This window comes from Metopolophium dirhodum, chromosome 1 (genome assembly GCF_019925205.1).
Source record: "Metopolophium dirhodum isolate CAU chromosome 1, ASM1992520v1, whole genome shotgun sequence".
Taxonomy (NCBI): Eukaryota; Metazoa; Arthropoda; class Insecta; order Hemiptera; family Aphididae; genus Metopolophium; species Metopolophium dirhodum.
In genome coordinates this window covers 17,375,373-17,391,161 of record NC_083560.1, presented here as the reverse complement: position 1 = coordinate 17,391,161, position 15,789 = coordinate 17,375,373, and the positions used below count along the sequence as shown (strand labels likewise).

Genomic DNA, 15,789 nt, shown 5'->3' with positions numbered 1-15,789 from the left:
CCCCTTGCCTATAGATACTGTATCTCGGCTCACGGATGTGATTTGTGTGAACATCGTTCCAGCCCACGCATATTATGACTTCCAGTATAATTCTGTGTATTAAATTTGAAATAATCTTTTTTATATAATTTTAATATTTTTATAATGACTATCGTCGCGTACAGCGTTGTAATCAAAATAATCATATAGTATATATTTTTATATTTGAACATCTGTCGTATACAGAGCAAATTATGGTTCAGTGAGTTCCTAATATCTACCGTCTCTTAACCAAGACATTAAAATGTAATATTATTTACTAAACAGAAAGAACCCTTACCTCCGTTTCTATTATCCGATTTATGCCGAATTACAGTGTCTAAATTATAGTATAGTATAATTATTATGTACCTGTGTAATTTGTTTTATTGTTAAGTATTAACTTGCTTACTACAATACACATCCGACTTCGACCCGGACACACCGAGTCCGCGGGCCGAGCACTCGCTACGCAGCTCCGCCGACGATAACTGTTGTAACGTTTTACCAGTCATTATGTACGATTAAATTACAAATGCGGTCGTTAAGCTGTTGGTCGGTGAGGTAGCTTGTGTTTGGTGTGTGTACTAGGGTTAGGGATTTTTTTTTTTTTTTACGTAAATTGTGTGTGCTGTTTACGCAAGTCTAAGTGTTCTATTGGCGATTTCGTTAATAGGTCAGCTGTTGTCGGTACCGCCGCAAGCGTTCCCCCAGAATAGCAGAACTGGGTCGACGTACTCGGCGGCTGCAGCGGCTGAAACCGGTTTTGGCCTGCGCGCTGTGCCGTTATCGACGGTAATGTCGCGGGACGAAAGGTGGGCGTTGCGGAGGGGTGGTGGTTGTCATATAACTACTTCCCAATCCGTATCACGGTTATGCACGGCTGCGCGGGATTCCCTGTTACGTGCTATAGAAATAATTCTTACGTAATGTTCACTGGGAATCCTAGGTAACCGGCAAACACACTCCTGGCTAAAAGTCACTTAATATTCACTTAATACAAGCAATCTTCCTCGGTAGTATAGTGGTAAGTATCCCCGCCTGTCACGCGGGAGACCGGGGTTCGATCCCTCTGCGGGGAGCCAATTTGACACGCCTACGACGACGGTGGTGGTGAGTGATCCGCGGTGAGCCGGTCGTTGGTAGTGTGTGTGCGTGGATGACACACGCGTTCGTTCAAATTAAACACAACTATCGTGGTGGTGGAGGTTTATTTTTATTGTATCCCGTACGGGATGCACGTAGGTATAAATATATATATAATATAACAAGAGTGTAACCATTTGAATAATGAACCATCATTATCGAGGTAAATTATTATGCGATAGCGCGCTCCGTCCCGCGGGCATCTCTGCCCACACCCAACACAAAATGTGCATCTTTATATATAAAAATAAGTGTACATTTTGAATTATAAATCTTATAGCTCAAGATCCACCGAACCGATTTCGATAAAAATTTCAGGGCATATTAAGATTGATATGTAGATGGTTTCTGTGAAGTTTGTACACTGTGCGATATGTGGTTCCGGAGTTATGGCCTCTTAAGTTAGTACGATGTTTCGCGCGCGCGGTTTCAGCGTACGACGTGCGTGCGTGTGTTTCCATGCGATAACGCGAATAGGTTATTATTATTATCTATTAGTAATCTGTTATTTATCGACGTCGTACGCGGAATGCGTACAATACTAATAATATATTGTGATAATCGAGATAATAATATAATTTGTATCGCTATTTTTGTTCGCTTCAATTTCCGAACCGATTTCGATGAAAATTTCAGGATAATATATTAAGATTGATATGTAGATGGTTTCTGTGAAGTTTTTACGCTGTGGGATAAGACGTGGTTCCGGAGTTATGGCTATCATTTTATATATTAGTATAGATAAAAATGAATGTTTGTGTGTAGATTAGACCTCTGGGGAAAAGATGGGCTAATTATAAAAAGTGTTAAATGTGTTTTTTTTTTTTGATTCATCGGATTTCAGTACGGTTGCGTTAGGCTTTTGCATTAATTGATTATATAAATCCTCCGTATGTGGAATTAAGTAAAAACGACAAACTTATAGTGCTACAATTTTGATACTTTAGAGTTAAATCGTACACTTACGTACAAACAGCACGCCGGGGTCCGCGATCTACCGCAGGTAGATTGCCTACCTGATAATGTACTGCCGCGAATCAGAACTTTTATCGCGGGCAACAGAAAAGTTAAGATAAATTTTGAACACCATACACCATACGCCGAATATTAAATAACGAACTGAACAAAGTTTGAGTAATATAGAATTGGTACATTTAACGGGCAACGAAGTGCCAGCGGGATCAGCTAATATCATTATAAACCACACACACACACACACTATTACCGCTGCCTAGTACCCGTGGTCGAGTTTGACCGGCCGGCACTATGTCATTATTCTGTACTATTCCAATGTAATACACGACATACCGGCCAATTACAACTCATTACCAAATGATTACCTAATATTGTTTTTTTTCCCGTGTGATGTGCGACGCGTCCGACGCTCGTATCTATGCTTTTACTTAAATTTTGCCTCTCTGCCCGCTGCCGGACAACATGACGAGCGAGTAGAGACACCGCTTCACCGAGGACGTCCTGGTGATGATGCTCGGACACACACGCACACGCCCAGAACTCGGTAACATTATTATTATAATGATTTTTTTTGATGATTTATACTACGCCTTGGCCGGTATTTTGTGTTTTGTTACGTGTATAGTGTACTACGTGTATTATTATTATTATTGGTATTATTATTTATGTACGCCGGTAACCGCATAGGTACCGTGTGCAAGTACCCTGCGAAAATGCAGTTGTTATGATTAATATGTATGTGTTTTTTTTTTAAGGTGACCTTTTTATTTGCGGCAAAGTTTTTATGCCGATATTGCTTTTCTTGGCCATAATTTAATATTATTGTTTTTGTTTTTACCATAAATATTTAAATAAATATACCTGTAGATCCCCATCAAATACCTTTGTTATTGTTTTTCCCGATTTCATTCTATTTTACAAATCCCACACGCTCCGATTTCCGAATCTCGGCTGTGGGTTGGCGACCTTATTACCACTGAAGTTTCTCGTCAACGTACGGTCCACGCCGAATCCGGGCAAGCCACCGTGTGAGACGTTACAAGAGAATAAAAAAAAAAGAACAACGGACGGCGAATGGTTTATAGCAAAAAAATTAGTTAGGTTTTTTCTTTGCTGTCGTGGCGTCAGCGCACGGCGTGTGGCAGGCTGTCGGAAAAACAGGGGTTTCACTATTCACGACTGACTAGTGTAGTAACCCGTCGCTCTCACCCGATTGGTTACTGCACACTTCTTTTACGACGAAGGCACGTACACGTCGGTACTCTGGATCGGAAGACGGTAGATGAGTTTTAGATATAATAATATTGTAACACAATTATAATTTTATGAAACACTTGTTTATTACGTCATTTTATATATTTAATTCATTACTTAGAAATTTGTCGGTAGAATGTTAATACTACCGGAGAGTAACTATGTTATGCACTATGACTGGGAATTAAGTACTTTTAGCGCGGGCGGCGATGCGGCTGATACTAGTCCGCGACCCACAAGTACTGAAAGCTGGGATAACTACTTCTAAAGACTTTGTGGAACAGGGCCCCTATTTATATGAGACATGCCAGGAGAGAAGGAAGAGTTATTGACGTCATAGGAATGGCGTGATGCGTAGTTGATCGGCACCATCCAATGAGGTGTCGCCTTCCCGTCCCACCTTGTGCCTTTGTGGCGCGGTGGGGGAGTTGGCGTTGTCGCGCTGTAGCCCTACGGTTGACGAAAAGTGTAGACTGGTCGCTGCGGTACCTGTACTTGGTACTGGTGGCCGCTGCGTACCGTGTCAGAGTGGTGGACAAACATTTTGCGGAGTGACCACATACCACTCCACTCCACCTATCTAAGCTTTTAATACTTATAACTCATAAACTGCTCGTCCTGAATTCGATTTTTATGTATCAAAATACTTGAAAAAATATACTGCTTTGGAATGTTTGGAATGGTTTTTTACAATTATTTTTTAGTCAAATTTGGAGGAAATTATAATATATTAAATTACCCAGAATAACGATTTTACTTATTTCGTTTGTAATTTGATGATATTAATTTAACTTACCGGCTACCGTATTAATAACAAGTATAATAACAATATAACTACAATATAAAATATCCCCACTGACAAACCGTCATCGCTCAGAATTGTTTTTCGTATACAATGATATTATATTATTGAATTCAAATTGAATACCATCCATCAAACAGTGACCCACTTGCAAACTACTGTACAGCAGAGTAACATACACTTACCACCTTTTTTCTATACAATTATATATAATAATAATTACAATATTATATCATTGAATTCAAATCACTACCATTACAATGTCCAACACGATAGGTTCAGGGGAGGGGTGGTTAGGGGTTATACCCCCCCCCCATTGTCTTTTTTTACCAACCTACAGAAAACCACTTATTAGTTATTACAGCTGTTTAGAGTTATTAATTTTATTCGTTGATTCAACAAGCTTGAATTTTTATACGAGGCTACTAATATATTCTTTCAATGGCAGTTGAAAAATATTAAGAATACAGTCACAATTTTTTTTTAAGCATTTAGTAAGAATTTTGACAAATTACGTAAAAATGACGAAAATGTGCAAATTATTTTGAGTTAGAAATTCATACAAATTTTTATTTTTAAATCTAACTATCTAAGATTTTATAATTTAATTTGTCTACCTTTATCAACAATAAAAATATGTCAAATTAAATTTTTATGAGCGTTTGAAATTCATATTTTTACAACATTTGATATTCACTAAATTTCTCGTTGAACGATTTTCTTATTTTGTTGTAGTTAAAAAACGAATGACTGTATATACTTGAAAATTTCACCGAATGTTTATATTAGCATTTTCTATGCATCATAACAATTCCCAAATAATTTGACTTTTTTTGAGCTGTTTAGGGACATTGTCAGTTTTCAATTTTATTAATTTTTTTTTTCCATAAATATCAATAAAATTGTATTTATTGAGTAAAATAACGTGAAAATTTAATGGAAGGCTTCTGATATATTGTAACAATAGCGGTAGAAAAATATTAAAAATACATAGGCACAATTTTTTTTACAAGCATTTAATATTATTATTATGTTCGAATTTTGACAACATTTATCAAATTTAAAATTTAATAATTATTTTGTAGTTAAAAATGTAGAAGATGCTTAACTTTTATAGCTAAGGATTGAAAATTTAAAACAAGTTTCTACATAAATAGGTCAATATATAAATCACTTTATTCACAATAATATCATTAAATATACTTAGTAACAGGAACTACTACGCAGTAGTTCGTGCATAGTAATATCATAGGCTGACTGACCGTTTTCGCTCGGAATCGTTTTTCTTATACAATGATATTATTTGAACAACAACAAAATAAGAAAATTGTTACATGAGAAATCAAGTGAATATCAAATATTGTAAAAATATAAATTTCAGACGCTCATAAAAATTTAATTTAAGTTTCTTGTAGACATTTTTTTTTTTTGATAAAGGTAGACAAACTTATGAGTAATCTTATATTACATTTTAAAATCTTAGATTTAAAAAGAAAAATTTTTATGTATTCTCAACTCAAAATAATTTGCTAATTTTCGTGATTTTTCCGTATTTTGTCAAAATTTGAACTTTAAATGCTTATAAATAAAAACTGTGACTAAGGATTTTTAATTTTTTTCATCTGCCTTTGAAACAATAATCTAGGAGCCTTCTATAAAATTTTCAAGCTTTTTTACTCAACAGATAAAATTTTATTGATATTTATAGAAAAAAAAACTAAAAAATTGAAAACTGACAATGTCCGTAAACAGCTCAAAAAGAGTCAAAATATTTTGAAAATGTTATAGTGTATAGAAAATGCAAATATAAACAACCAGTGAAATTTTCAAGTATATACGGTCATTTGTTTTAGAGTTACACCAAAAACCAAAATCGATTTTCTCGAAAACAGATTTTGCGTAAAAATGCCCGTTTTTCCTTAATTTTTCTTTTGTTTTTCACGTCGCTTTTGAAAACTACTGAGAAATTTTTACTTTTGACCCCCTAAAGTACCAACTAGATTCACTTTCCTCTCAGAAAAGTTACTGTTGAAGAAAATCCAAGCCTTTTACTGTTCTAAAAGGTGATGACAGACACAAAAATAAAAAAATTAAAAAATTAAAAATTAAAAAAAAAACACACATCATTGTAAAATCAATACATTCATCGCTTTGCTCAGAATCTAAAAAACTGTATAGGCTCGGAACCATCATCTACCACGCAAAAGTCATCAAAATCTCTAATAATAACATATTAATATGATTAAATATTTTTCGGCGATTGTTCATTGCTCGTCGACAGTGTTGGGGAGTAACTTAACTTAAGTTACAAGTTACTGTAACGAAATTACTTTTTAAGTAATTTGATGGTAATTTAATTACATTTTGTTGTAAGTAATTTATATGTAATTTAAGTTACTTTTTTGTAGTAATTTTTACTAAATTACTCGTTACTTTTTTTTTGGATTAATACATTTTTAGAACGTAGCCCGTAGGTATTGGATAAAGAGTGTAAATATTAAAATATATCATATACCTAATTATTATAATTTATAAGTAGAATTTTCTAAACTTGTGATATTAAAATACTTTTGTTATTATAGCTATTTACTATTTGACGATAAACTGTTATTTTTAGAATGGAATTGTTATCTTTACTCTGTGTTGTGTCACCGCGCCGCAGCAGGCTCACGACGTCGACGTCGGCTTGTACAACAGTGTTGTTGGAACTCAATAATAATAATACATAATTTAATAATACTAAAAATAATAATAATTATTATTATTATTATTTATTGCTTATTGTAATTGCCCACAAATTCGTTTCTTGTAATCGGTGACTATTGTCTGTCGTCGTCCGTCGACGATCTAATCTTATGAATTTCTGATACCTATTACTTATTACTGTAAGGCTCGGGACTTCTAGGAGTTTGCATGTTTTTAAATAATCATTAACAACATAGCTAAGTTATATAGAAATTTGTTTCATAGCAATACGAGCTTAAATTTAAAATTTATAGTTGCATATTTTGCATATTTGACCATTTTTCGTTTTATAAGTCCATATTTGACCATTTTTCATTTTAGAAGTGCATATTTGACAATTATTTATATGATTTTATAATACATAGATTTCCTGGACCTGAGATATAATAAATATTTTAAAATATTAGTATTTGTGTTTTTCTTGTCGATCTATTGATCTATTAACCTAACCTAACTATTGCTACTTATCGGTACACCGACCGCGTGATTCCCGATAAGGCTGATAGCATTTTTTAAGTTTGCACCAATAAGTTCCGTAGACGTGGAACGTTCCTTTTCTAAATATAAAAATATTTTGGCTGACAACAGGAGGTCGTTCAAAATACCCAACTTAAGGAAATATATAATAGTTCAATGTAATGCTCAAGGTAATCAGTACTATATTAAAAATATACAAATGTATTAAATATAAGTTGATTTTTAAAAAAGTTAAAAATTAAATGTTTAGACTAAAACTCGATGTAATAAGAAAACAAAATCAATCATCAAAATAATCAAATTAATCTATATAATAAAATGTATCTACAGTAGAACCTCGATTATCCGTGTTTGCGATTAACCGTGCTCACTCTTCCAAAAATTTAAAAATAAGTATGGACTGTAGATATATATGTAGTTATAATCGAACATTTTATATTACATAATACACGATATCGACAATTATATTAATGACATTTTTGACGATAATAATATGAAGATAAGCAATATTGTACATCGATTTTGACTTCCATGACATTATTGGCTTAAGAAAAATTAGAAGTGAAGTAAGGAAAATTATTTCAAACCAAAAAAAACAAAGACTGATAACTTCATATTTTAAGCCCTAATAACTTGTTGTAGAAAATTATTGTATGTATATTATGTATGTATACATATTTATAATTATAATTGAATCAAATTTTTAAAATTTCATTATTATAAAATTGTACCTATGTATTTCTAATTAAAATTAAATAAAAATTTCATTATTATAAAAAGTCTCGATTAACCGTGATTTTCATTTATCCGTGTGACCCCCTCCCCATCATTACCCCGGATAATCGAGGTTCCACTGTATTTATATGTCATATCTACATAATATTATATTATTATTACCTATTTATTAATTATTATTAGTTATTAGTTTATTACAAATATATATATTTTTTAAATGCATATTTTAATAGCATATTTAGTGACTTTTTAGGGCATTTATGCATACATATTATAAGGTTTTATAGGGCATGAAGTCCCTAGCCCTACTGAGTTATTAGTTTTGGCTCGTTAGTTCATTACGATTTAAGTCTTAGATTATTCGACAATTCGACATTCGTGAATCACTGGATTTTATAATTTTGAAGTGCATTTTTGTGTATAAAATGGAATTAGACTGTGAAAGTGAAATACGTGATTTAAGTTCAAAGGTATGTCAGTATTGGAAAAAGAAGAAGCCACTGACATCCTTCAAAGTGAAATAGAATATTTCAAACCTGTTAATGATAATAGTTTAGAGCAAAATCAACTTGAGGAAGTCAATGATAACATTATTTTTGATGAAGATATAGAGCATTCTAATGCTTAACTTGAACGTTTTTTATTTACTCCTTTTAATGGTGATTTAACTATTTTAAAAAACATGCCAATAATGAGATTAATTTTTTTGTAATATAATACTGCTTTACCCTCAAGTGCTTCTGTTGAACGTTTGTTTAGCATAGCAAGAGATATATGCACTAAAAAGCGATCCAAAATTAGTGACGATAATTTTGAAAACGCATTGTTGTTTAAAATAAATTTGAAAAATAAAGATTGATATTTAATGTGTAGCAAAATTAGTATTAATTGTTAATAATTTCATATTGTTGATAGTCATTATTTAGTTTGTGTATTGTTATATAGGAAAAAGTTATTAAGCTCCAGTGATATTAAAAAAAAAAAAAAGTAACTTCTATTGTAATTGAGTTACTTTTAAAACTCAAAAGTAATGTAACTTGACAAAATGAAAAAAAAGTAACTTAAAAATAATTTAGTTACAATTTTGATTAGTAATTAGTAATGTAATTTAATTACCCAAAATAAAGTAACTTCCCCAACACTGCTCGTCGATGGCATTACTATTCGCGCACGTGACGATGGTTCGAAAACCGCGTAATCAGTGCCCTTTGTTTTACTGCTGCTTCAGTAGTCGTCGTGGAAACGTTCGTTTTTATTCGTATCATAATAACAATAAAATTATTCTAACGACCGACCATCGTCCTCGTTAATCAATTATTATCGCGATACAACAATCAATCCCGAACACTGTCGAATTTCCAGCCCGTTGTTTACCATGGTCTGTTGCTGATGCGAAACACGCACTCGCGGAGTCCAATGCGTACCCTCTAAAATGATGTATAGGTACCTCCTACCTAATAATATTATATTTCTATCCGTCCGCGATTCTCGCTGACCGATCATATTTTTTTATCGAAATATTCAATACGATGATATTATATTATTATTAAACCTGCTCTAAAAAGTTATTTCTCGTCTGTTTGCACAACTACAACAGTTGTCTCGGTACGTCTATTGAATATATTATAATATTATTATTATATCGCTCATCGCAAAAAGACGAATTCGCGGAACAGCAATGCGTTTACGTACAACTCACCGACGCCACCCAATAAAAATGTTGAAATTTTTTTCAACTAAACATTTAGCAGTCAATTAGCGACCATCATTTGCAAGCCTTCAGTAGCCCCATCCTTTTTTTTTGTTATACGATCCAACAAAGATTTGCAAATTGTGAAAATATTCTTGCAAATGGCTGCTAACTGACTGCTAAATGTCCACCTGAAATAAATCATATTTTATTGGGAGTGTTGGGGACATGCACGTGCAACGTTTGACAAAATAATATTGATTTTTAAAAAGAAGATTAAAAGTGAAAAAAAAAAAGTGATTTTATTCGAAACAGAATTATTACTATATAATAACATTTTTTTGTGATCATTAAAGAGTTATGTTATCTAATCAAATAACATAATATAGGCACCGACGTTAATTTTACAAAAATCTAAGGATTTTGTGATAATTTTTATTCTGATTTTACATCTGAACAATCAAACAGTTTAATGTACTTCCAGGCAATGTTTGAATGTATATCGGTCTTACTGGAAAATTTCTCACACCCTGTAGGATAGTGAGATTGGTAGTTATTTTTTTTTTATTATTTAAAATAAGAAAACATTTTGCAGGTTGGATCAAACAGATTTCAAAATTATAATTACATATGCATTTCAATAATGCACAATATTTGATATTTTTCAAACGTATTTTCCTATAGCACTATTTAAAGTAAAATGAAAATTCGGGTTTTGATGTGACGAAAAAAAGTTCTCATCTTTCAGATAAAAAAAATTGTCAACATTTGACATGTTATCAATAAAGTGAGTTATTCCCGATAATTTAAAAAAATAAATGAATAAAATAATTCGTGTTGATAATATATAATACACCTATCAACCCAAGGATTATATATATATAAGCAAGGAATATAATATTATATCAGTTTTTATAATATTTTTTGTTCGGCTAACATTTTGTCCGCATTATTTTTGGGTAGTTAAAAAATACTAAAACTTACAATTTACCCTGTCCGTCGGTTGGGAATTTCGTCAAATCGGTGCTTTGATGGAATTGTTTTGATACGCTGCAGCTACCGACATATAAAACAGTTTCCTCTCACAGATTTAAGTTCGGAGAAGAAATGTGGCGAAATCCCGAGAAAGTCGTAAGTGAGTATATCGAAGTTTGTTCACGTCCATGACGAATTACATGATAACTTTACGTACGTATAACTAAACACCTACATTTTTATTACATCGCTTGACCCGAGCTCATGATCACTTACGACAACGAAGCCGGAAATTTGCACAGAATACAATTTTGTTGTACACACTAATTTTGTTAATAAATCATGTAATTCCTAAAGAGTAAGGACTACTAAGCATTTTACACCATAGCAATTGAAAAAAAACAAACGAAACGGTATATCGATGGCCTCTAAGAGGCCAAAAGCTGTATGTCCCAAACATCAAATTTTACAGGAGAGCAGTTTTGAGATTTTAAATTATTCTACACCAAAACATTTGTGTTGTAGATTTTTGTTTTTCAGTGTTGCAACTGATTTGTTTGTAAAATATTCTGTAGATTACATAAATTATTACTTTTAGGTCTTAAAATTTGTTTTCAACGTAATTATAATGTTTCTTTTAAATTTAAATGGGACTTGTTATGAATGGCAATTATTATAATATATTTTTACCATGGACATGTAAGGTTTTGATGGACATATTAACAGTTGTTAATTTAATATAAACTCTAATTAATTTATTATATAAATAGTTAAAATGTACGTAAGACTAATTTTTTTGATATAAAAAATTCAATTTGCTTATATAATTGCAGTAAAAAAGTAAAAATATAAAAAATATTGCAGTTTTTTATTGAATGTAAAAAATAATAAAGTAGCATTTTTCATCAAATTTTTATTCAAATAAAACCCGTGTTTAATGATATTTTATGCTAATTGAAGATAATATCATATTATTTAGTGTAATTTAAAATTAAAAATTTTTATTATTTAAAACAATACGTCCAGACATATTCATTTTTTATAAATTGATAAACAAATTAAATATTATCTAAAACATTACACGTCCAAAATTGAATGTATTGTTTTTGACAAAAGTAACAATTCCGGACTTGTTATATTTGTCCACTTGATATTTAGATCATGTTAAAACATTCATTGTATATCTCATTAAATTAGGACTTGTTATATGTGCGCACTAAAAAACCTATCTCGCACTAAAAATACATAAATTAAAGTATAAATAAAACATGTTTTAATTATGATATTGACTTGTAATGTCTTACCGAATCAAAAATACGACCCAGATAAACCCTATGGACTAATAAAACGATTTTGAGAAAAATAGGACTTACAACTTTTGGCTTCTTAGCCATCGATATACTATTAGTTACCGTGGTCAACTTCTGGTGAAGAATCAAAAGCCCAAATAATCACTGGTTGCATTTAAGGCCCCTGCAAACGAGTCATTTTTAAGGACCAAGTTGGTTAGTAAGGTGTTTAGGCAATTCGTTCGTTCCTCGTGGTAGCTGCTCGTCTTTGTGAACGTTTACTACCGATCGTAAGGTTCGGATTTTAATGCAAATTTATATTTATACTTTTGGAATCCTCTAAAGTAACGATTTTCAATCGCAAAATTCATTTCGTGCAACAAATAATTAAAAAATGTGAAACTTTTATTTCGCATTTTATTGATTTTTTGGATTTTTAGGGTAGGAATTTTATTTATTTTTAGGTAATTTTCCGGATAGTTTTTCAAAATGTTAAAATGTCGATCAAATTATCTCTTCAAACTCTGTACAATACATTTAACTATGGAAATGACAGTCACAGTGAACGATAGCTATATTTGAACATTTTCGTTATCAAACGATAAATAATTTGTTGCTCATAAAATGAGGGGGGTTATCATGAAAATTCATATGACTTGAATAAACTGCGATAATCATCGAGTTACGATAGTGTTTTGTGTTATAAATCGAACAACATAATAATGTAACGCATGTTTAGTATTGCGTTTCTATATAAAATAATACATTTTTTTTACGTTTTTAGAACATTGTTTTGAATACGACCGTCTCGCCAGCACCACCAATTCAAACATTTCAAATTTTTTTTTTTACATTTTTTGTCATACAGGTGTACATTTTGTCTTGCAAATTTAGGAGATCGTCTTGCAAATTCGTGCTAATTACATGCTGATTTCCTGTAAATATAAATTTAAAATTTTTGAATGGGTGGTGCTGGCGAGACGTGTTTTGAATCTAGTCACTTTTTTAACGTACAAGTAGGTTGTGTATTCTACTAAGGCATTTTTAGGTTTTTTGGAGCATTTAACTTCGAACCATAATGTGACTTTGTCGTTAGATCAATTTATTCAAAACAAATTTATGGACGTGAGCTATATATTATGTCTGACAACAATTTAAGCACTTTTAAAGCTTATATTCAATAAATGGAAAGATATTTGAATGCACAAACAATAATTACCATGCATCCGTTAAAACGCTTTTTTTCAATTTTAGCAAATTAAACGAATACCGTAAACATTTTAAATTTTATCGATTTTTCAACTATAATAGTATTAAATACAAACCAAAAAAAAAATATTGATTATTTTCTACCCGACAGATACATTGTAAACTTCTTTACCAAATCAAAAACGTTTACATTTCTTAAATCAAACCACTTTTATAATAGGTACCCTAATTTTTGTCAGTCATTTTGGTCGTTTTGATAAAAAAATATTGTAGGTTTCCGAGGACCTTAACACAACTTACTATAAAACAGTCATGTCTCGACAACTCGGACCTCGATGACAGCTTAAAACTTGACTACTGTATTTTTTTAAAAATTACTTTTGAGGTTAGTTTAAGTTAAATTCGAGTTGGAAATCTCGAATCACACATAATATACCCTAGCTAATTTTTATATCCCTTCGACTTCATGGTTATCGTGACTCAGCTGTACCTAACGCTGGTACATAATTTTAAGAAAGCAACTCGTCTGTAAGATAATAATAACAAAAAAAATAAAATTGTATATTACTTACATTGTGTCGTTTATATCTCTTAATCGACAAGACTGAAAACGACAACCATTCACCAGTAGTGTAGATCAGGCATGTCAAACACGCGGCCCGCGGGCCGCATGCGGCCCTCGGCTCATTTTTTTGTGGCCCGCGGCTACCAATATTAATGTGCAAAAAAAAATATTAATGTCGTGTAATGACTATTTTAGATTCTTAGAGAATGGTTTATTTGGTATACATTATTATACTGTCTTATCTTCTGATAAACTATAATCGAATAAAGTCTGGATTAATGATGGTTTTATATACATTTATATCTAAATAGATTATAAAACATAGATTAATAATTTATATCGTCAGTTTGCGACACGCGTGTTAGTCGTTCGATAACCACCGTGTGTTCGAGTTTAAATTTTGTTACGTGTATTCCTCAGTAAATTTAATAGTTAAAAATGTCTCTATCAAAACCAAGTGGTAGTAATAAACGAAAAATTACCGATGAACATCGGCAGTTTCAAGAAAATTGGGAATTACAATATTTTTGCAGTGAAATCAATAATAAAATACTTTGTTTAATATGTAAAAGTATTATTAGTGTTCCAAAGTTGTACAACATAAAGCGACATTATGAACAACATAAGTCAAAATACGACCAGTATGAAGGGTTATTGAGGCAAGAAAAACTGAAAGAGTTTATATCAGGGTATAAAAAACAACAGATAATGTTTACTAAAATACCACAAGAAAATGAAGCTGCAGTAAAGGTTAGTTACGTGTTGTCAGAGTTAATTGCAAAACATTCGAAACCGTTCACTGAAGGTGATTTTATAAAAACGTGTTTGATTAAAACTGCTGAAATTATTTGTCCCGAAAATCTAAAAGTTTTTCAAAACATTTCATTATCACGAAATACGGTTGCTGAAAGAATAACTGAACTAGCATGCAATTTGAGTAATCAAATTAAAATTCAAATACCTACATTCGAGTATTTTTCAATTGCTTGTGATGAAAGTACCGATATTGGTGGCACAGCTCAGTTAGCTGTGTTTTTTCGTGCTTGCGATATGGAATTTAATATTTTTGAAGAGTTATTGGAAATTATACCTATGTTTGATACTACTACAGGAGAGGATGTATTCGTTTCTGTTTTTGAACTCTTGAAAAAATATGATTTACAGAATGAAAATGTTGAACATAAATTTCATAGGACACATTGTATTATACATCAAGAGGTGTTATGTACAAAAGTTATTAATATGGCACATGTAATAAGACCAGTAAAACAAATGGTCAATTTTATAAGATCCCGTGGTATGAACCAAAGACAATTTTCGATGTTTTTAAACGATTTAGAAAGCGAGTATTCAGGTTTACCATACTTTACAGAAGTACGATGGTTATCGTGCTCCACTGTATTGGAAAGATTCTGGAACTTAAGAGATGCCATACAAATATTTTTAGAGTCTAAAGAACAAGACGTCAGCGTTTTATCGGATCCAATGTGGTTACAAGACCTATCCTTCATGGTCGATATAACGAAGCACTTATCGAATTTAAATTTAAAATTACAAGGGAAAAATCAAATTATAACAGCCATTAATGACCATGTTAAGGCTTTCAAATGTAAATTAGATCTATTTAAAACACAATTTTCGCTAAATTTTTATGTGCGGCCCAAATAGTAAACTTTTCAATATATTTGGCCCACCTGATACTTTGAGTTTGACATGCCTGGTGTAGATAATAAAATTATGGTCAAAAATGAACATCAAGCGGTCAAATAAAATTAATTTTGTCAATCTATGAACAAGTTATAAATAATGACTGAATGCTTTATACCTATACTGGTATTTCTACGGTTTTTAATTAAAATGATAATCGTGCTCCCTTAGTCGACTTGCTTCGGACAGTATTAATATTTAT

General features: G+C 31.6%; 1 protein-coding gene across 1 annotated transcript; it reads left to right on the top strand.

The window, feature by feature from the left end:
* Positions 1 to 14,930: 14,930 nt before the first annotated feature.
* LOC132933536 (general transcription factor II-I repeat domain-containing protein 2-like) lies at positions 14,931 to 15,548 on the top strand. The gene has a single exon (XM_060999814.1). The coding sequence runs from the start codon at positions 14,931 to 14,933 to the stop codon at positions 15,546 to 15,548; it is 618 nt and encodes a 205-aa protein (XP_060855797.1).
* Positions 15,549 to 15,789: the final 241 nt, after the last annotated feature.